The 23,675-nt window shown below is 38.3% G+C and overlaps 1 protein-coding gene across 2 annotated transcripts in view; it reads right to left on the bottom strand.

The window, feature by feature from the left end:
- Cortactin (cortactin) overlaps positions 1 to 23,675 on the bottom strand; it is a 312,424-nt gene that overhangs the window by 72,344 nt on the left and 216,405 nt on the right. For both annotated transcript variants that reach the window (XR_016547902.1, XM_090388922.1), the window contains exons 13-14: positions 19,002 to 19,094; positions 2,939 to 2,994 (exon numbers count right to left, since the gene is read on the bottom strand). Coding sequence is in view for 1 of the 2 variants with exons in the window: in XM_090388922.1 (XP_090245048.1) it covers positions 2,939 to 2,994; positions 19,002 to 19,094 (149 nt within the window). In the remaining variant the exon portion in view is untranslated. The remainder of the gene's footprint in view (positions 1 to 2,938; positions 2,995 to 19,001; positions 19,095 to 23,675) is intronic.

The following is a 23,675-nucleotide window of genomic DNA, read 5'->3' as shown; positions in this document are numbered from 1 at the left end:
CTCAAAGAGGTAACTACCATCAGGAGTAAAGGGAAGGGTTTTTGCTTTTGTAAAGGCAACTACGGTGGGACCAACTGATGATGTTACCAACAGCATATTCAAAATGGGAAGCATTCAAAGAATTTATCTTGGAAGCTACTAGGCTTTACATACCAACTAAGAAATATTGTTCAAGGTTTAGGCCTAAATGGATGTCAGATAAACTTATCAGACATATGGCAGAGAAGAAAAATGCATGGGATACATATATATTAATGGGTAACAATGACATCTAGGATAGATACAAGCTGGTCTGTAACCAGGTCACAAAGGAGATTAGGCAGATTATGAGAAATCTTTGGCAAAGGATGCAAAGAAAAACAACAAAGAGTTATTTTCCTATGTAAACTCTAGAAGGAAAGGGATGAATCAGTTTGGTCCACTGGATATTGATGGTTCAACTGTTGATGATCCTGCTCAGGCGGTTAACAAACTAAATGAGTATTTTGCATCTACATTCAACCATGAGGGAGAGGGATGCCAGGGGTGAGTTAAACTCTGGCAGTAAGCTAGATATTTTGTAATAACTGAGAGGAAATTGGAGGAGAAATTGTTGAAGATAAACATAAAAAAGGCACCTGGGATGGATGGGATCTATCCAGTTATATTAAAGGAGGCAGCTTAGGAAGTAAGCAAGCCCTTAGCTATAATTATGAGAGCTTCTTTGAACTCAGGGGAGGTACCCATGGACTGGAGATGTGCAAATGTGACCCCAATTCACAAAGGAGGATCAAAGGGCGACACAAGTAATTATAGACCAGTTAGTTTAACTTCTGTTCTGGAGAAAATAATGGAATCACTGGTTAAAGATGCATTGCAGGATCATCTACACAAAACTGCAGCAATAATCCAGACACAGCATGGGTTTGTTAAGGGAAAGTCTTTGTCTGACAAATTTGATTGGATACTATGATGTGGTTACAAAGGAACTGGATGCAAAAAATAATTTTTACATCATATACTTTGATTTCAGGAAAGCTTTGCCATTGTTGCACATGGAAGACTACTGTACAAATTGGAGCAGTATTGTATTAAGGGTAAGCTGCTATAATGGATAAAAGGGGAGAAGACAGAGGGTGGTAATCAATTTAGTTTTTATTTATTTGAATTTTTTTTAGGAGCGTTAGCAACTAAGGCCATATTGCTCTGTGGTGGTCATTCCCTGACTTGTCCGCATCATCTGTATTTGGTGGTCACGGTCTCGAACCCCGGTCTAATCAAGAATTGTGTGCTACGCACTGCTGCTCCTGCCCACCTGGCTGGAGGCACAGTGATAATCAATGGATGCTGCTCTTCTTGGACTAATGTTATTAGTGGAGTCAAGCCAGTGTTTGGTGTTAAGCCCACTATTGTTTAGTATTTTTATCAATGATATTGATGAAGGTATATCAGGTTTAATGTTGAAGTTTGCAGATGATACAAAGATTGGCAGGGTTGTTTAATGACAGTAATGGCATTGTGTCACTGCAACAGGATCTAGAAAATTTAGGCAGATGGGCTGAGAAGTGGCAATTGAAGTTTAACATTGACAAATGCAAAGTACTGCATATGGGTAGAAGTAACCACAGAGAAATGAACCAATTGTGTGGTACTGCACTTAGGATGGTATAAAATGAAAAAGACCTGGGAGTAATTGTGCAGTCAGTGATTATCTCTTTGTATAAGGGTCAGGCCACGCCTTGAGTACTGCATACAGGTCTGGGGGCCTCATTTTAGGAAGGATGTAGAGTTGCTTGAGCATGTATAGAGAAGGGCAACAAAATTGGTGAGGGGTCCTCTTACCAAGAAAGGCTTAAGTTCTGCAAATTGCAGTAGCTGGAGACTAGGCACCTGCAAGGTGATCTGATTTAGGTGTAAAACACTTGAATGTGTTGAGCATGCTGAATTCTGATGGGATTCTTCTGCTTACTCAGATTACGAACCTGAGGGGAAAGACAGTTGTAGAATAGATTGTGTGGAAATTTGCCTTTAGCCAGCAGGTGGTTAATTGCTGGAACAAACTTCCATTTGTAGTGGAAGTTGATAGCTTTCAAGGAGGAACTGGACAAACTTTTAGAGGGAATGGATGTGTGAGTTTTTTTTTTTTTTTTTTTTTTTGGCTGGTGCTACATAAGCTCATATTCTTGCATCACATGCCTCCATTACTATTACTATTTCACCTTGTAACATAACTTCCAGTAGACTGATTTTCATGTTCATATTTGGGTCTCTTAGAAAGGTTTGTAGAGCCATTGTGAATTTCATCAAAATCAGATAAAGAGAAAGCCAGAGCTCTTTCACTCCCATTTACATCGCATACGCTACCATATATTATAGCTGAAGCACTGGTTATTATGTTTGATGCCATGCACTAATAGGAGGAATGAATGGGCAATATGGCAGATCCAAAGAAGCAAAATATTCTTGGTTTGCACATAAAAGCCATTGCTGTTTCAGAAACTCATTTTGTTATTAGTTTACTAAATACATAAAATCATTATTACTATTTAGAAATAACAACCTTAATTTGCAAATAAAAAAAAGTCTCTGATACCACTTGTTCTGCAATGCCACCTAGCAACACTATCTTAACCCTTAAATTTAACTTAAGTTAAATTTCCTTTTCTTTTTCCTTTTCTTAAATGTTTTAGATCTGAATTTATGCACTATGTGAAAGTGTAGCGTATAGTATATAATTTTATATTTTTGGTTGCACCAGCCATAATTCTAAGGCCTAAAGCTCACCCCTTAAGTGCATAACGTTCACATTGTTGTATTTTTTCTATAATTTAAAAGAAATCTACAAATGTATTTTGTAATGGTACATCATAAATACTTACTGAAAGGTAATAAAACTGTTCATAAAAATTCAATAAAACTAAACATGATTTCTACAATATTAGTTCTGTTTAATACTTACCATTTCTATGTTGATAATAATATCATCTGGATCAAATGAAATTTCATCAGAATCGGCTAAAAACATAAAAATAAACTTTTTTAAATTTAAATAATTGAAAATTGAGATTTCTCGACAATTAATCAAAGTAATGTACACTACCTTGCAAACTTAGAAAAACAGAAAACACTAATGAAAAAAAATTTAATGGGTGAAAGACAATAAAATGCTTTGTTAAACACTCACAAAAAGACATATACTATGTTTGTATGTGTACTAAATAATCAAGAAAAACATGACATGCGTGCACGCACACGCATGTGTATATTTGCTTGCATTGACAGAGATTTACGAAACATGGCCCTAATGGATTATCACAGTTATAGTCTCCTGACAAAGTTTGCTGTGATATTCCATTTTTCTTTTACTTCATTATTGATGTTTTGAATCCATTATACACTTATCCCAGGTTTTATATACAGGGTGTCTCAAAAATATTGGTACAAACATTTAGGGGAGGTAGGTAACATCTAAAGGAATGTGAATCGCATAGGAACCCATAACTGGAAACATCACCGTAAGTTGGTACATGGTGCTGTTCATCAGTTCGCGAGAGGGAAATTTTCTGGTTTACTCATTCAAGCAGTAGTCGCCGCATGAAGAGCATGCATCGATATACGAACGGTGAGCTGGCAGACATGCACCTAGTGTATGGATTAGCAGAAGGCAATTGACGAGCCACTCAACGAATTTATGGAGAACGCTTCCCAGACAGACATGTACTGGACCACCGTTTGTTTGCGCGTGTGCATCAAAATTTGTGCAATTATGGGTAACAGGAGTAGTGCAGGCAGACCACGTTCAACGCGAACTCCTGCCATGGAAGAAAGTGTGTTGAATGCTGTCCAGAATAATCCTCCTACCAGCAGACGTGCCGTTGCCTCTACCTTAGGAGTGTCTTGTTACAGTGTCTTCCACGATGATTCCTTACACCCCTTTCATCTCCAAAGGGTTCAGTTACTGCTCCCCCAAGATCATCCTGCACGTGTGGCTTTTGCGCAGTGGTTTCTCCAAGAAAGTGGTCAAGACTTGAATTTTCCAGCCTATGTTTTGTTCACGGATGAGGCTTATTCAATCAGCACAATGCTCATGTGTGGGCTCACGACAACCCACACGGTGTGTGCCCCCATGCGGCACAACATCAAGTCGCAATAAATGTGTTGGGCAGGTATGGTCGGTGACTGCTTAGTCGGCCCATATCTGTTACCATCTAAATATCGGATCTTTCTTGAACAAGTTCTACCAGGGTTACTTGACGATGTTCCAGCAAATGTGAGACGCAACATTTGGTTTCAACATGACGGGGAACCTGCCCATTATGGAAGGTGTGTTTATGACCATTTGAACAGGCGTTTTGGGTGTCGATGGATTGACCGTGGTGGACCTGTTGCCTGGCCCCCACCCTCGCCTGATTTATCTAGTCTTGATTTCTTTCTGTGGGGGGCCCTCAAATCTATCATGTATGAATCGCCTGTGGGGACGGAAATGGATCTCGTGGCGAGACTCATCTGCGCTGCTGCTGCTACTGTCAAAGAAACTCCAGGTGTGTTCGACCATGTCCGCCAATCCATGCTGCGTCGGTGTCACGCACGCATGCATCGCGTCTCATGGTGGAACCTTCAAGAATCTGTTGTAACATCATGAAATGCGTCCATCTCGTACTCCATTGTTAATATTATGTCAAATAAATGTTTGCCACTAATTACTGTCTTGTGTCAGTTCTGCTTCTTGTGCCTCTGCTACTACTTTCCTGTGACGTTTCCGGTTGTGGGTTCCTATGCGATTCACATTCCTTTAGATGTTACCTAACTCCCCTAAATGTTTGTACCAATATTTTTGAGCCACCCTGTATGTAATAGCTATATAATGACCCCCCCAGGGGAATGAAAAAACGTTGTTATATAGGAATGGTATTATATCGATTGTTCATAAAATAGAATTAGGTTAATAAGGATCCAGCTGGGACCAACCACATAGGACGTTATAATGTATGGGTTATTAAAAGGAGGGTCACTATAAAGAGCTTCAACTGTAATTGCTTATTATTTAGTAAAAATTACAAAAAAATTTATAACTTGACTACAGGTCAATTCTGATAAGTATTTTTAAATTGTATTTTGTGGATATAATCTTTATCATACTATGGTGAGCTTGGCCACCTTAATGCACTTGGCCAAGCCAAATAATATGCAGGAGTACAATAGTCTAATTGTGGTCTTATTGGGGCTCTATACAGGTGCAAAAGTCAGCGCCAAGTTTTAGCTGATATGACTTTGTTTCTTCAGGCAGGTAACAGAGATTTTTAATGTGGTCTAACAAGTTCAGCTTATCCAGCATAAATGCCAAGAAATCAGATACTGGATATGTGGGGGATGACATTACTCCCTAGTCTCAGTTCTGTATTGTTTATATTTTACTGGTTGCATCATGATTTAGTAAATAAATTTGATGAATTTGAGGTATTGCTCAAAACATCGAAGGCAGATATTATTGGGATATCAGAGACTTGGTGTCACACAGATATAAGGGATGCAGAACTGCAATTTGGGGAGTACAACGTCTACAGAAAGGATAGACAGGATAGGAAGGGAGGAGGGGTTATGCTATTAGTTAAGAAAACACATAAAAACCAAGGAAGTGAAGCCAGTCGACATCGCTGGACAGTGCAGTGTGAAGTCAGTTTGGTGTGACATAAACATTGGGAGATCAAAATTGAGAGTAGGAGTGTGCTATAGGCCTAATGACTCTGATGAGTATAATAAGGAACTGTACAGGGAAATAGAGTGGGCCAGTAAATCAAAGAGTCTTATAATGGGAGATTTTAATTTCCCAGATATTGACTGGAATTTGGGGGCTGGTTACTCACACACTAGCAGGGCTTTTGTGGATTTATTGGATGATTATTTTCTACATCAGCATGTTCGGGAGGCAACTAGAGGGAGTAATACTCTTGATTTGATTATCAGCAGTGATTCTTCATGCATTAAGAATCTGCAGATAAACGAACCACTAGGTGGCAGTGATCACAGTGTGCTGAAGTGGGATTTACTCAAAGAGGTAACTACCATTAGGGGTAAAGGGAAGGGTTATTGCTTCCGTAAAGGCGACTACGATGGACTGAGACAGTATTTAAATTCTATACAGTGGGACCAACTGATGATGTTACCAACAGCAAATTCAAAATGGGAAGCATTCAAAGAACTTATCTTGGAAGCTACTAGGCTTTACATACCAACTAAGAAATATTGTTCAAGGTTTAGGCCAAAATGGATGTCAGATGAACTAATGAGGCATATGGCAGAGAAGAAAAATGCATGGGATACATACAAATTAACACATGACACAGAAGCATATGATAGATACAAGTTGATATGCAACCAAGTTACAAAGGAGGTTAGGCAGGCGAAGGCAGATTACGAGAAATCCTTGGCAAGGGATGCAAAGAAAAACAGCAAAGAGTTCTTTACTTATGTAAACTCTAGAAGGAAGGGGATGAATCAGATTGGTCCACTTGATATTGATGGGTCAAGTGTTGATGATCCTGCTCAGGTAGCTAACAAACTAAATGAATATTTTGCATCGACATTCACACATGAGGAGTTATTCAGCGAGGGGAATGCCAGAGGTGTATTCAACTCTAGCAGTAAGCTAAAGAATCTTGAAATAACTGGGAGTAAAGTGGAGGAGAAACTGTTGAAGATAAACACAAGAAAGGCACCCGGGGTGGATGGGATCTATCCAGTTATATTAAAGGAGGCAGCAAAGGAAGTAAGCAAACCCTTAGCCATAATTATGAGAGCTTCCTTGGACTCAGGGGATGTACCCATAGACTGGAAATGTGCAAATGTGACCCCAATTCACAAAGGAGGATCAAAGGCTGACACAAGTAATTATAGACCTGTGAGCTTAACTTCTGTTCCAGGAAAATTAATGGAGGCACTGGTTAAAGAAGCACTGCAGGATCATTTAGACAAGACTTCAGTTATAGCTCAGACACAGCATGGTTTTGTTAAGGGGAGGTCTTGCCTGACCAACTTGATTGGATACTATGATGCAGTCACAAAAGAACTGGATGCAGGGAATAACTTTGATATTATATACTTGGATCTTAGAAAGGCTTTTGATACTGTTGTACATGGAAGACTGCTACACAAATTGGAGCAGTGTGACATTGGAGGCAAATTGCTGCTATGGATAAAGGGGTGGTTGAGGGGGAGAAGACAGAGAGTGGTAATCAATGGACACTGCTCATCGTGGACTGATGTTATTAGTGGAGTCCCTCAGGGCTCAGTGTTGGGTCCATTATTGTTTTCTGTATTTATAAATGATATTGATGATGGTATATCGGGCTTAATGTCCAAGTTTGCAGACAATACAAAGGTTGGCAGGGTTGTCAATGACGCTACTGACACTATGCTGCTGCAACAGGATCTGGAAAGGTTGAGCAGATGGGCTGAGAGGTGGCAAATGAAGTTTAACATTGACAAATGTAAAGTACTACACATGGGAAACAGCAACCCCAGAGCAACGTATCAACTCTGTGGTACTACACTGACAGTGGTAGAGAATGAAAGGGACTTGGGGGTGGTTGTGCAGGCAGATATGAAGTTCTCTGAGCAGTGCAGACGGGCTGCAAGAGTAGCTCATGGAGTATTGTCAATGATATACAGGAATTTTTCCAGCAGGGATAAGGAGGTGATTATCCCATTGTATAAGGCGATGGTCAGGCCACACCTAGAGTACTGTATACAGGTCTGGAGGCCTCATTTCAAGAAGGATGTAGAGCTGCTGGAACGAGTACAGAGAAGGGCAACAAGATTAGTGAATGGAACAAAGGGGTGGTCTTACGAAGAAAGGCTTAAGTTTTGCAAATTACAGTGTCTGGAGACTAGGCACCAGCGAGGTGATCTGATAGAAATGTATAAAGCTTTGAATGGTTTAAGCATGCTCAATGCTGATGGGATTCTTCCTCTAGCTCAGAAAAATCACCTGAGAGGGCATAAATTCAAATTGAGGAAAGACAGATGTAGGATAGACATGCGGAAATTTGCCTTTAGCCAGCGGGTGGTTGGTTGGTGGAACAGACTTCCATCCCTTGTGGTGGAGGTTGATAGCCTAAATAAGTTTAAGGCTCAGCTGGACAGGTATTTTGAACGAACAGAGGGGTGAAGTGGAAGTTGGTTTTGTTTTTTTTTTTTTTTTTGGCTGATGCTGCATAAGCTTGCTTTCTTGCATCAAATGCCTCTACTAATGCTAATGCTAATGATTTAATGACGTCTACCACATTGTAGTTGTCGTTCAATCAGGGAAATATTCTGTGAATGGCATGAGCGACTAAGATCATCAGCAAATAGGATTACACTCAGAACTGAATCATAAGAGATTCCTTTTTGAATACATATTCTGGAAAGGGTATTACATACTCTAACTTTAAAGGTTCAATTCAAGAAGTTTCATATGAATTTCGGGAGATATCCTCTTATTCCAAGATCACATGCCATGTGGAGTATGCCATGTGGAGTATGCCATGGCACCAGATTAAATTGAGGGTGTTTTCTATATCAAAGCAGACCACAATCGAGTGCAAATTTCTCAGGTATTTGATATTTGCTTCTGCTTTGACAATCAGATTTAATGCCGATCTGTCTTTTCTGAAACCCATAATTGTTTGAGCTAAATCTTGAATGTAAAGAAGCCACACTAATCTGGTATTTAACTTCTTTTTTTTTTTTTTTTTCCTTTTAGTATTTTTGTTTCGCAACTTGTAAGAGAAATAGGGCAATAATGTATTTCTGTTATAAAGAATTGCTGGAATTCTGTTGATCCAGTTCTAATGAAATTGGTTAAGGCTCAAATATAAAATTTTATGAAAATCCATCCACTAGAGCTTATGATAGCAGGCAGATAGGATAAAGATAATAGGAGTATTGAGTTAGTTCTTATCAAGTTATCTAATCGGTACATAATGAATCATGCAAGACCTGTAGCATTACCTGTGTTTTAGCTAAAGTGTGCCACATTTCATTTGTCATGAAATTTGATTATATGCTGCATGGCAGGTAGTGTTTAAAAGTTAGAATATATCTTTCTGTTTGTGCTTTTAATCACTGAAATGCTAATGTATGAAGATGTTGGGATTTACAATATATTGTACATTCCAGTTCGATATCAGATTAGTATGAAGGAGAAATTTGCCATAAATATCACTCCAGTATTAGTAGTTTTATTGATCATGGAGGTAAATCTTTGCATGATTTTTTATCCTCCCTTCTTATGCATCTAGCATAAGGTTTTTTGTACTGAATTAGGTTCACTGTTGAGAAATTTACAAAATAGGTTCCAGGCTTTCTTCTTGTTACAGCTGTATTCTACCAGGATTTTTGTTGAAAGTGAAATCTGTGCGATGGATTCAGAACAATGGATTTCAATGGTATTTTATTAACATTGGGTTTCTGATGTGACTTGCTATGGAGTTTGTTGGGATGGCAAGTACCTATTCTCTGTTCTAGACTTCCAAATTATCTGCATTTGGCCAAATTCATTGGGCCATTGGTCCTTGAGGTTGTCACAGACATTCTCTCAGATATGCCAGACAAGCTGTACTTGCTACCTGGGAGTCTAAAACGCTGATGGAACTGACATTCGGGTGGCACTCAAGTCAAGTGGACCCAATTTCGGTGAAGTACGGACAGTCTGTGACAGCCAAAACCTCTGCTTGCACCTTCACGATGGTGGGACTGCTAGTAATCCTGGGTATACCCTCCATGCACAAGCACACAGTGGGTGACCACCCAGGTGTGAATCAACGTAAGCAGTGGTCAAGGTGTGGCGCCCACACCACATTGAGGAATGCCACCCCTTTGTGTTACCAGGTACTAGGTGGTAGATGAACCAGTGCAATACCACCACTTTGCTTATTGGAGACTTGAAGTGGTGTCTCCGGAGCTAAGTTCCAGTCAACTCTTCCATCATGCAGTATGATTGATGACTTTTGAGGTTATGGCGAGATTCAATCTTCCTTATATTTCGAGGGTACAGCTATAAAACTGCGTTCGCAGGCCGGCTACTAGTTAGTACACCAGACTGAACCTATTGGTAACTCTCTAGGAGGCTTCCGGATCAGCTAGTTATAATCTTGCTACTTCTATTCTGCCAGATAGTGACTGGAGGAGTTCAAGTAGTGTGTATTGGTGGGGGGGGGGGCATTGTCAAGGATCTGGGTATATTCTTATCATGTGTATGCCATATCCAAAAATTTCATTACTTCATACAGCATGTCCCACCCAAATTTTTCTTACTATTGAATACACCATGAATTGTCAAACTAATAGAGTAAGCTTATCTGCAAAAAGATTTAAACCTTCCAAACACTTCCTAATTCATTTCATAAATATGCATGGTCTCAATTCTAACAAAGGTGGTACTTGTGCATATGTCCGTTCCGATATTCCCTGTCAGAGACTTGGTAATTTGGAATATCCTCTTTTCGATCTTCTCTGGCTTAAAATCTCTCTACCTCGTGTCAAATTCATCTGTTGTCTCTACCGTTCTCCCAACTCCACTAATCACTTGAAGCTCTTTGACTTCCTCTCTTTGCAACTTGACTTTCCTCAGTCCAACTTTCCTAACAGTGAGATAATTTTCCTTGGTTATTTTAATGTTCACAACTCCAGCTGGCTTCCATTTTCTAGTCACACCTAGAAAATGGAAGATCTAAAGATCTTGCACAGATTGTTCATTTACCTACAAGAATACCGGACAATCCTAATCATACAGCCAATACACTCTATATCTTTTTCTCACAAACAACCCTTCTAAGTACACAGTCAAAGTGAGAGGTCCTTTAAGCACTTCAGATCACAACTTGGTGATTGTCTCTTCTCCAATTGAACCTTTATCTCATGGCTATTTCCAACCTCATATTGTTTGGCATTACAAGAATGCAAAATGGGATGACTTGCGAGATTTCTTTTCCTTGGTCAGATTACTGTTTCAAAACTTCTGATGTCAATGTTTGCTCAGATCGTGTCAGTGAAATTATTCTTGCAGGAATGGAACCCTTTATCGCACACTCCACTTTAAAATCTCGTCATTTTATCTAAACCTTGGTTTTCCAATAAATGTGCTAAGGCTGTTCAAGAGAAGAACATTGCATATCGTAATTGGCTTGTTTCTAATTCTTTGGTTTCATTTTCTGCCTCCACCAAAGCTTGCAACAATTGTAAAGCAGTTATTAATCAGTCCAAACCAGAGTCTGAACAGGCTAAGAGTAGAAAACTTGCTTCTTGCCCTAATGGTAGCTGAGCATTCTGGTCTCTTACCAAAGCTATTGGCCGCAACTTTTCCCCCTATCTGCTCCCACCTCTGTCCAAATGAGATGGTTCTGTTGTCACTTCAGCCAAGGATAAAGCTGACCTAGCATCCCATTTTTCTTCCAACTTGTGTATTAATGATCTTTGGAAAATACCTCCCACCATTCCCAACACGCTCCATTCAATGGCTCCTGTGGTCTTCTGTCAAATGGATGTCAGAAGGATTTCGACAAACCTTGATGCTAAGAAAACTCCAGGTCCCGATGGTATTTCTCCACTTGTTCTCAAAACCTGTGCTCCTGTGCTTTCCCAAGATGTTTTTCCTTCTGTTTGGAAATTTGCTCATATCCAGCCAGTTCCTAAAAAGGGCAACAAATCCCTCCCATCTAATTATTGTCCCATTGCAATTACTTCTACTCTTTCTAAAGTAATGGAAAAATCAATTAACCACCAACTCTTAAACTACCTAGAAACCTTCAGTCTGATCAATGATCGCCAGTATGGATTCCGTCAGTGTCGATCCACTGGTGATATTCTGGCTTATGTTACCCATTTATGGACAAATTCAATGGAAAAGTTCGTTGAAACACAAGCAGTTGCTCTTGACATCTCAAAGGCTTTCGATCGTGATTGGCATAATGGTCTTCTAAACAAGCTTGTCTTATGGTTTGCCAACTGTTTTTTGTAATTGTTTATCCAGTTTTCTCTCCGATCGCTCACTGAAGGTGATGGTACTGTCTCTTCCAACTTTTTCACTAATGCCAGTGTGTCCCCAAAGGTTCAGTTCTTTTCCCACTCTTTTCCTCTTATATTAATGACCTTCTTCCATTGATTGGAAATCCTATCCATAGTTTTGCTGATGATAGCACATTGCTTTCCACTTTCCATTTTGGAAAACGTTGCCCTGCTCAATGGGCTTCAACTTCTCGAAAATCTGCTACCAATTCCTTAAATGCCGTTCTCCAGGTAATTCTCTGGTTGGACAAAGACAACTTACTTGATTTCAATCCTTCTAAAAGTGAGTCTTGTATTATATCTCACAAAAAGGGTTCTTCTCCTCCCGTGCTTACCTTTGGTGACACTCCGATTTCTAGGCAAAATGATATATCCCTTTAGGGGATTACCCTTACTTCTAATCTCTCTTGGCACAAGCACATTACAAATATTGCTTCCTCTGCATCTAAAAAACTTGGTTTTCTCTTTCAATCTCAGTGTTAGTTACTTTTCTTCCAAACAGCTGTTCACTCTGTACAAATCGCAAATCCGCCCTACCATGGAATATTATTCCCACATCTGGGGTGGTGCCCCCAAAACCTCTCTCAAGCTTCTTGATTCCGTTTAGAAGAGGGCAGTTAGGTTAATTAATGATTCATCTCTAACAGAGTCTCTCCACTCGCTTTCTCATAGACATACTGTTTCTGCTGCATGCCTCTTCTACAGATACTTCCATGGGCACTGTTCTTCTGAATTGGCTTCTATAATTCCCTCTCTCTCTTTCAAAACAGTTCCAGCATGTGCTGCCACCAGCCAACATCCATTTACTGTCCAACTTCAAACTCACAGAACTAACTTTTCATCTTCCTCGTTTATTCATTCAACTGCCATTTTCTGGAACAACCTTCCTTCATACGTATTTCCTGAAAATTACTGTCTACAGAAGTTCAAGTCCAATGTCAACAAATATCTTCTTACGTCTTCTCAACCTGCAACCCAAGCATAGTACTAAGTACTATAGGTTCTAATACCTCTCGTGTTTGGGGTTTACTTAAAAAAAAAAAAATCAAATTTCCACTTAACTACTTTGTCTGCACAATGTAGAGTACTCATTGAAATTTTGCAAATTACTGGGTAGTGGTCACTGATTAATGGATCATCATAGATTCTACACTTAATGCATAAAAGCTTGGGGACCACATTGATAGGTCAACAGCTGAGATTTGTTTTTGTGTATATTTGTGTATACAGGGTGTCTCAAAAATATTGTACAAATGTTTAGGGGAGATAGGTAACATCTAAAGGAATGTGAATTGCATAGGAACCCATAACCGGAAACGTCACTGTTCATCAGTTCGAGAGAGGGAAAATTTCTGGTTTACTCATTCAAGCAGTAGTCGCTACACGAAGAGCATGCACCTAGTGTATGGATTAGCTAAGGGCAATGGACGAGCTGCTCAACGAATTTATGGAGAACGCTTCCCAGACAAACATGTACCGGACCACTGTTTGTTTGCGCGTGTGCGTCAAAATTTGTGCGATTATTGGTTACTTAGAGGTAACAGGAGTAGTGCGGGCAGACCACGTTCGACACGAATTCCCCCTATGGAAGAAAGTGTGTTGAATGCCATCCAGATTAATTCTACTACCAGCACACGTGCCGTTGTCTCTGCCTTAGGAGTTTCTCGTTGCAGTGTACAGCATGTCTGGCATGACAATTCCTTACACCCCCTTTCATATCCAAAGGGTTCAGTTACTGCTCCCACAAAATCATCCTGCACAGTGGTTTCTCCAAGAAAGTGTTCAAGATTGAATTTTCCAGCCTATGTTTTGGTCACAGATGAGGCTTATTTCACTTGGGAAGGCTTATTCAATCAGCACAATGCTCATGTGTGGGCTCACGACAACCCACATGGTATGGGCCCCCATGCGGCACAACATCGCTTCACAATAAATGTGTGGGCAGGTATGGTCGGTGACTGCTTAGTTGGCCCATACCTGTTACCATCCCGCATGAACTCCACTAAATATCGGATCTTTCTTAAACAAGTTCTACCAGGGTTACTTGACGATGTTCCAGCAAATGTGAGATGCAACATTTGGTTTCAACATGACCAGGTGCCTGCCCATTATGAAAAGTGTGTTTGTGACCATTTGAACAGGTGTTTTGGGCGTTGATGGATTGGCCGTGGTGGACCCGTTGCCTGGCCTCCAAGCTCACCTGAATTATCAACCCTTGATTTTTTTCTATGGGGGGGCGGCCTCAAATCTATCATGTATGAATCGCCTGTGGGGACGGAAATGGATCTCGTGGCGAGACTCATCTGCGCTGCTGCTCCTACTGTCAAAGAAACTCCAGGTGTGTTCGACCATGTCCACCAATCCATGCTGGGTCGGTGTCACGTACGCATGCATCCCGTCTCATGCTGGAACCTTCGAGAATCTATTGTAACATCATGAAATGCATCCTTCTCGTACTCCATTGTTAATATTATGTCAAATTAATGTTTGCCACTAATTACTGTCTTGCGTGTCATTTTTGCTTCTTGTGCCTCTGCTACTACTTTCCCGTGACATTTCCGGTTATGGGTTCCTATGCAATTCAAAGGTACTGACTACAACTGCTTCTAATGATGTTTCCAATGGAATGCGCTTAGAATTGATTACAATAGCTATCTAAGAATTGATTACAATAGCTATCTAAGAATTGATTACAATAGCTACATTTCCATAAGGAGTGCTGGAAGATGTACATTAGCATTAGTTGGGGCATGTGATGCAAGAAAGCAAGCTTATAGAGCACCGGCCAAAAAAAAAAAAAAAAAAAAAAAAAAACCGTTCCCATTTCACCTATCGAATCACTCCAAATGTTTGTTTAGTTTAGCCTTAAATTTATTTAAGCTATTAACTTCCACAACAACAGACCTAAGTCTGTTCCAGCAATCAACTACCCGCTGACTAAAGGCAAACATCTGCACATCTATTCTACAATTGTCTTTCCTCAAGGTCCTTAAGCTGAGCAAGCAGAAGTATCCCATCAGTAATGAACATGCTGCAACTATTCAAGGCCTTGTACACCTCACAGGTGCCTAGATGCTACAACTTGCAAAATTTAAGCCTCTCTCTGTAAGAGCACCCCTTTGTTCCTCTCACCAATCTTGTTGCCCTTCACTGTACTCATTCTAACAACTCTACATCCTTCCTAAAATGATGCATTCAGACCTGTACTTAGTATTCAAGGTGTGCCCTGACTATTGGCTTTAAACAAAAGTATAATCACCTCCTTGATTATATATAATATAGAGGAATTTTGCTTCAGCTAGCAAAATTCCTGTATATCATTGACAAAACTCCATGACCTGCTCTGGCAGCCCATCTGCACTACTCAGAGAAATTCATATCCGAATGCACAATCACCCCCACGTCTTTTTCATTCTCCACCTCCCTGAGTGTAGTACCACACAGTTGGTATGTTTCTCTTGGGTTACTGCTACCCATATGCAGTAATTTACATTTGTCAATGTTAAACTTCAGTTGCCACTTCTCAGCCCATCTGCCTAACTTTTCTAGATCCTGTTGCAGTAGCATACTGTCTTTACTATCATTAACAACCCTGCCAACCTTTCTATCATCTGCAAACTTGGATATTAAGCCTGATATACCTAGACTATGTATAAGTTAAGTGCAAATGCATCATTAATACACAGCCAATTCTAAATTAGCAAGATATTTGCACAGGCGGCATCGTTTTAATTTATATATATCTCATATTGTGAATACCTTAACAATGAGTTGCGATGATATCGCACTACTTCGAATAAGTAACGCTTCACCTAAAGGAGAAGACTAATGTTACTTATTCTCAGTGGATACCACCACCCAGACGGCACCGTTTCAGGGCTATTTGGCCCTTCTTCTGTGGGTGGGTAGGTACCCAAGTGCGTTTAGGCATTAGCCCTAAACGCATTATAGTCTTAATACATTATACACCATCAGGCATCTCTCATATTGTGGAGTTATACTTCATAACTGTTTTCCCATCATTGCATCACTTGGGTACCCACCCACTGAAGAAGGGCCAAATAGCCCTGTAACAGTGCCGTCTGGGTGGTGGTATCCACTGAGAATAAGTAACATTATTCTTCTCCTTTAGGTGAAGCGTTACTTATTCGAAGTAGTGCAATATCATGGCAACTCGTTGTGAAGGTATTCACAATATGAGATATAACTTAAAACGATGCCGCCTTTGCAAATATCTTGCTAATTTAGAATTGGCTGTGTATTAATGATGCATTTGCTCTTAACTTATACACAGTATAGCCTAATATACCTTCATTGATATCACTGATGAATACACAAAACAATAATAGACCCAGCACCAAACCCTGGGGAACTCCACTAATAACATTAGTCCACAGAGCAGTGTTCATTTATTACCACTCTCCACCGTCTCCCAACTCAATCATCCCTTTATCCATTGCAGCAACTTGTCCTTAATGCCATACCGCTCCAATTTGTACAGCAGTCTTCCATGTGCAACAGTATCAAAAGATTTCCTGAAATCCAAGTATATGATATCAGTATTATTTTTTGTATCCAGTTCCTTTGTTACCACATCGTAGTTATCCAATCAAATTGGTCAGACAAGACTTCCCTTAACAAACTAATGCTGTGTCTGAACCATTACTGTCTAGGTTCACTGTTGAGAAAAGGTCCTGCACCACTTCTTTAACCAGTGACTCCATTATTTTCTCTAGAACAGAAGTTAAAACTAATAGGTCTATAATTATTTGTGTCTATAATTATTGGGGATACATTTGTACATCTCCAGTCCATGGGTACCTTCCCTGAATCTAAGGATACTCTCATAATTATGGCAAGGGTTTGCTTATTTCCCCTCACTGGCTCCTTGAATATAACTGGATAGTTATGTACTCTTATGATGCTTAAGAGAAGACTGAATTAGGTCCTCATAATGTTTTTTATTGGTTTCGTTGGGTGGGTTTTTTTTTTTTTTTTTTAACCCACAAGACTAAGCTGTTAAGTTGTCCATGGTTGCTCCTGGGAGAGAAGACTTTTCCTGCCACATGGAAGCAATAATAGTCCATCCATCTAGTGACAAAGTGGCTGGAGATTAGTTTGTTAAATAACAAAAAGAATTAAACAAAAGGTGGCTGCCCTTCTTATTCCTATGAATACTTTTCCTTTCAGCTTTTGTTAAAGAGATTTAACATTGAATGCTTTAACTCAAGAAATATACAGAATGTTATTCTATATGGAGGTCGTTTTATCAGTTGCACTGGAAATCACAGATGAGATTTCAGATTGCTGCTTATGTGAAATGGATTCCAATGCATAAAAAACTGGAAACAAAATATTTTAAAATATGGTTCAGCCTTTGATATACTGCTCTTAGCAATATATCAAACTGCTCTTTTGTTACATCAGAGTTTCAGATTCTCAAGAGGAACATAAAAAATAATGCAGTTTATGGCAAAACATGAATTTCACAATAGACACTAGAAAAAGCAAAGTTGACAGTTTCTAAGTAATTATACTGTATTACTATAAAATTAACTTGTGTTATTTAAACCCAAAGTAGTACATCCTAAAGGGAGGGGGAGCCATAGTCTCATTCAGAATGCAAGCCCACTGCATTTTACTACTTTTTTATGGAAAATGATTTTTGAGGTTCATTGAAAAGGCCTCTGGAGTTATTATTACAGGAGTAGTATTACAGATGAATTACAGATGTAATTCATATGTAATACTACTAAATAACACTGACTCAAATCTGTAAAACATTTTATTATGATAAAATAAAATAAAATGTGTACTGGTCGTATAATGTATATTAAAACAAAACAAAATAAAATAAATGTTGTATAACAATAAAATATATAAAATTAAAAGCGATAAAAGTTGTTTAAAACCACTAATACAGGAGCTTTTGGCAGCAGTGGCAGCCTTCATCAGCTATAATGGTTGCAGGATGACCAAACAATCCATATGTACCACACATCTCAGCAAGTCTGCGATGTGAACTTTGGCATTTGTGCATGGTTTACTTCTCGATCATCAGTCATACAACCACTATTGCTGATGAAGACGGCGGCTGCTGTTGCTGAAAGCTCCTTTATTAGTGGTTTTAAACAACTTTTATCACTTTTAATTTTATATATTTTATTCAATTTTAATTTTATATATTTTATTCAATTTTATTCTTGTTATACAACATTTATTTTGTTTTAATATTTTAACATATAGTTATACAATCAGTACGCATGTATTTTATTTTATCATAATAAAGACGTTTTACAGATTCGAGCCAGTGTTATTTAGTAGTATTAATTACAGATGAATTTTTGAGGTGTTGGTTTTTGCTTATGCTATGTGTTCCAGGAATAGGTTAATCACAAACTCAAATGGAGGTACCTGTTGGATTTTTCTATACAATTTTGTTTGGCTACTCACCTATGGTGACCATTAGATTATGTGGCTGAGTTGTTCCTATTTCCTAATTATGCAGTATGCTATAAATTGGATTCCCTGTAAATATTATCTCATGGTTCATTTAAAAGTGTGGGCTAATTCAGTACAGCATTATTCAGAGAAAAAAACTACAGTAACAGTGCATTTTCCATTTAAAACATTTAACCAGTTTCATCATTGATGGCAAAATAGCAAAATTAAGAGATAAAACATGCAAATGAAATCTGCTTATATAAAAATGCTTGCTTAATAAGCCATCTTTTGGTCATTGTGTATTTATATTAAAAAACTGGAAAAAGGAAGGTGGGTTAATTATATTTTCAGCTATAACATGCTTCACTTATAGTGCAGGTGTTCAAGTTGTTCCCTGACACTTAGATATCAAGTACTGTATTTTAAAACAGTAAATTACAAATCTAGCTGTCATAAATAAAATTGACTATGCATATATAAAATTTACTTCAATTTTAAAAAGGCAACTTATTGCTTTCAAATTAGTAACTTACCAGCTTGATAGTCGTAAAGGGCTACAGCTGAAAGTCCAGTTCCTTCATTTGAATCTGTGTATGTTGGATGATTTCCTTCATATGCATCATAAGCTAATTATAATAAATATATTATATTTTTTATTGTTATAATTTTAAGCATGATATAGATCCTGAAAGCTATGCTTTCAACAAATTTCATTAAAAATGTACACTGAATTATTATTATGAAAAAACAAATTTTTATTAATAATTTTTTGCCACTTTATTTGCAAAGTAAACTAAAAATAAATTAGCTTAAAATAGTCAAAATACTGAGCATTTCTTTTAAGAATATTAAGACTATTTCAAATTTTAAAATGAAATGAAAAGACACACTTAAAAAAAAAAAGGCAAAAATAATAGGACTTCACTACATCAGATCTCACATGATAAACCATGATGTAATGATAAACGTAACATGATTTATAAAATATATGGGAGGAATTATGAACCAAAATATGAATTTACACTAAGATAGGTATCCTTTAGACGTCTGCATTTCTGAAAAAGAATCAATGACTAAAATTTTCATTGATTTATTTGCAGGGAATAGGAATGTCCTTGGGGGGGGGGGGGGCATTATGTCTATAGAACACAAATGTATGGCTTGGATGAGTGCTCACAAAATAACATGCACTGGAACACAAGAGCAGCAAACAGTATAGTGAACTATATTATAACGAAGTGTGTGGACTAAGCAGAGGTATGAAGTGTACATGCTTCACAAAGGAGAAGGCACTGGTGATTTCTCAATAAGCTCCTACAAGTAATGGAATGACAACAGCTAAGTATCCAGCATTTTCAGAAGACGAGTTTGTGGCCAAAATTATTGTCATGTTCCAAGTGGTATGGTAAACAGTGGAGGAAGAGAAATTGGTGTTGCTTCTGCTGGCTCTGGGACTGGAATGGAAAATAACAGAAATTAATGTTGGCAGAATAGAAGATGCCCAAATGCAGCTGAACTCAGGACTGATGTTAGCTGGACCCCCTCTCCCCTTTCACCTCCTTGTTGCACGGTCTTGAGCAGGAACCCTGTTCTTAATGTGTGGACCAGATTGTGTTAATCAGAAAGGCTTTTCTGTTATTATAGCATGACTATTTCCGCTATTATAGCACTACTAAGCCTAGTTATGGAACCAAAATTGATCCTGAAAGGATCAATTCCAGTTCCATAACTAATTCTGAATAGAGCAGGAAACAGGTCTCTAAAGTTGGATCTAATGCCAACAAAAATGCAATGAAAACATGTCCAATATATTATTTGATATATTGGACATGGTTTTTGATAGGAAACAGGCTTGAGTATTATCTAATTTTTACTTCACGAACTCATAAAACCACACCATTATGCAACCAAGAATGTGCTCATTGTCTATACTGCATGTTTTCTACAGCTGGTTTGTTTGTTGCTGTATGCTGTAAAAAAATCAAACTAAGTTTCTGGGTGAAATATCCATGCAGATTTTGATATTGTATCATAACTGATACTAAACCAGCTACAAGGCAAATAAATTCCCTCTAACTCTTCAGAAATATCTTTTGCCTTTGACCAGAAAGAGAAAATGAACCTGGGTGATCTTGGTATAAAAGAGAAAATGAAAGAGCAGAAATTCCATCCATTAAGCTACCTACAAAAATCAAGTTCACTTATGTGCTTGAACCCATAAACTCAGATAACACAGTGAAGTTGTAAAAGCTTCTCTTTCCTGGTGGCTATCTCAGAATATAATAATATAACTTATAATCAGTACAAAATATAACTTCAAAAGAGTTAAAACTTTAAAGACAGTTTGTTAAAATTTTTAAAATGCATTTCTATTATGAAAAAACAGGCACTTTTCTGCATATGTTCATTAGAAAGAAAATGTAATGAGAATTAACTGATATTAATAAATAAATAAATTTAAATATAAAACTGCACATTCTGGTTTCTATTTTGGAACCTTCTTCAGTAGTATTAATTACAAAAACTGAGTTGTTAAATTATATTGGAGGAGCAAAAAACTATACACTGACAAAATAGTTTTTCACAACAGGCCTTTCAATAACCATATTAGACATCACTATTATATTTTACTGTATTTACAGTATCGGTAAGGGTATCTAATCCATGTGTTGGACAAGTTTTGCAGCTCCTGCGAATGCTAAGTTTTTAATTATATTTAGCTGCTTTATTGACTTAATTGTTAGATTAAATTATTTTCTATAAGTAGTTTATAGACTTAGTCAAGCTCCATGGTTTATTTTGAATTTATATAGCGTTATTTTGAAAGTAATTAATACCTTGTGTCCGTAGATTTACCGTTCGTAACTTGCTGCCATTGTTATACGATAAAACGTGTACCCCGAACTAGATAGCGTAAGGTTTAACGGAAACTAGATAGCAAGTATAGTAGTATAAATTATAAATTAATCGGTAAAATTTACTAATCTTATTAAATTTCATTGTCAATTAAACTGTACATTTTTAACTGAATACATATAACGACCTAGTTTTTACAAATGTAACATTTATAAATTAATACAAATAACTTGACAGGGGATAAGAAACTCATATAACGTAACTCGGAGCTAATATTCGACACTGAAATACATATATGTATATATATATATATATATATATATATATATATATATATATATAAATAACTGAATTGGGATATAAGTTTAGGGTTATAATTTGTATTGGAATTTTATTTGAAATTGAATAGAAATCATGAATCAGACCAGAGCAGCAAAGCAAAACGCTCAAACTAATGGGAGTGCTGTGGCTCAGGGAAGAACTAAGGGAGGAGAAGTTGTCATCTGAATCACAGCATTTTGAAATGCACTGCTTGTTTGATGTTTGTGGAGCAATCAGGAATGGAACATATATCATGCCAAGGGTGTCTTTCTGTGTGCACAACGTAAAGAGTGTGAGGAAATCAGGCGCCAACTCAGCGTTGTTATGGGCCTATATGAGAGTTTGAAGGACAGGGTGGATGTCCTCGAAGGATTTAAATTGAGGCGCCCATAAAGCTCTCAGCTGCCCACATCAATGCCAGAGCTTGCACTTCAACAACACAGTGGCAACCCCCAAGGCAGAATGCACTGGTCCCAAAGGAACTAGTTGTTGTTAGTGACTCTATTGTCAGGGAAATGGAAAACATGTGCAAAAAGAATAGGTGAAACAGGACGAGGGTATGTCTGCCAGGGGCAACGGTTCATGATGTAGAGCAAATATCATCTTTTAAGGGCACAAAGGCTGATATTGTTGTACACGTTTGCACTAATGATATCAAGAGTAGGAGACCGGCGGAATTCCTTAACAAGTACAGGTCATTGTCGAAAAAAAAGCAGTGAGATAGAGATGAAATTTAAAGTGTCTGCCCAGACATGACAGGATCAAGTATATGATGAGAGCCTTGTTGATCAATTTGGCCCTGGAGAGATTGTGCAAGGCTCAAGGGGTAGAATTTTTCTCAGCCTGGTCTGTGCTTGTTAACAGGAGAGACGGCTTCTACAGGGATGGGATACACTTAAATAGAAAGTGTGCAAGAATATTTGCTGATGCTATCGAGGCAGTATTAAGTGGGTCAGAAAACTGCTAGCTTGGGGGCATACACGGGCTAATAGATTAACATAACAATAGCCACTGGCAGAGGTGAAATTGATTCTTGCACTGCTTCTATTGGAATGAGCAGCAGCCTGGAAAACAAGGTGCACGGGATTCCTGAGACTGCTGGGAGTCACAGTGGAACAAGTAAATACATGGGCTGTGTTAGGGTAACTAAGATTAGAAACAGGTGCATGTTTACTTGTGTGTATACCAATGCTGGGAGTATAGTTAATAAATCTGATGAGCTTGAAGTGCTAGTCAAGACATCAAAGGCAAATATTGTTGAAACAACAGATGTGGTGTCACACAGACATAAGCAAATGAAGAATTGGAATTTGGGGAGTACAATGTGTACAGAAAGGATAGTAAGGACAGGAAGGGAGAACGGGTTATGCTGTTAGTTAAAAAACACAAATTCTAAAGAATTCCATACGGTGGGACCAACTGATGATGTTACCAACAGCAAATTCAAAATGGGTACCATTCACAGAATTTATCTTGGAAGCTACTAGGCTTTACATGCCAACTAAGAAACAGTGTTCACGATTTAGGCCTAAATAGATGTCAGATGAACTAATGAGACATATCGCAGAGAAGAAAAATGCATGGGATACATATAAATTAATGGGTGACATGGAAGTCTATGATATATATAAGCTGGTCTGTAACCAAGACACAAAGGAGATTTGGCAGGCAAAGACAGAGTATGAGAAATCTTTGCAAAGGATGCAAAGAGTGGGTCCACTGGATATTAATGGTTCAACTGTTGATGATCCTGCTCAGGTGGCTAACAAACTAAATGAGTATTTTTCATCTACATTCACACATGAGGGAGGGGAATGCCAGCAGTGAATTAAACTCTGGCGGTGAGCTAGATGATTTTGTAATAACTGAGAGGAAAGTGGAGGAGAAATTGTTGAAGATAAACATAAAAAAGGCACCCGGGGTGAATGGGATCTATCCAGTTATATTACAGGAGGCAGCAAAGCATTAGCCATAATTATGAGAGCTTCTTTGGACTCGGGGCAGGTACCCATGGACTGGAGATGTGCAAA

The sequence above is a fragment of the Mastigoproctus giganteus genome, chromosome 14 (genome assembly GCF_048544385.1).
Source record: "Mastigoproctus giganteus isolate SK-2022 chromosome 14, ASM4854438v1, whole genome shotgun sequence".
In the NCBI taxonomy this organism is placed as follows: domain Eukaryota; kingdom Metazoa; phylum Arthropoda; class Arachnida; order Uropygi; family Thelyphonidae; genus Mastigoproctus; species Mastigoproctus giganteus.
This window is presented reverse-complemented; position numbering and strand designations above follow the sequence as displayed.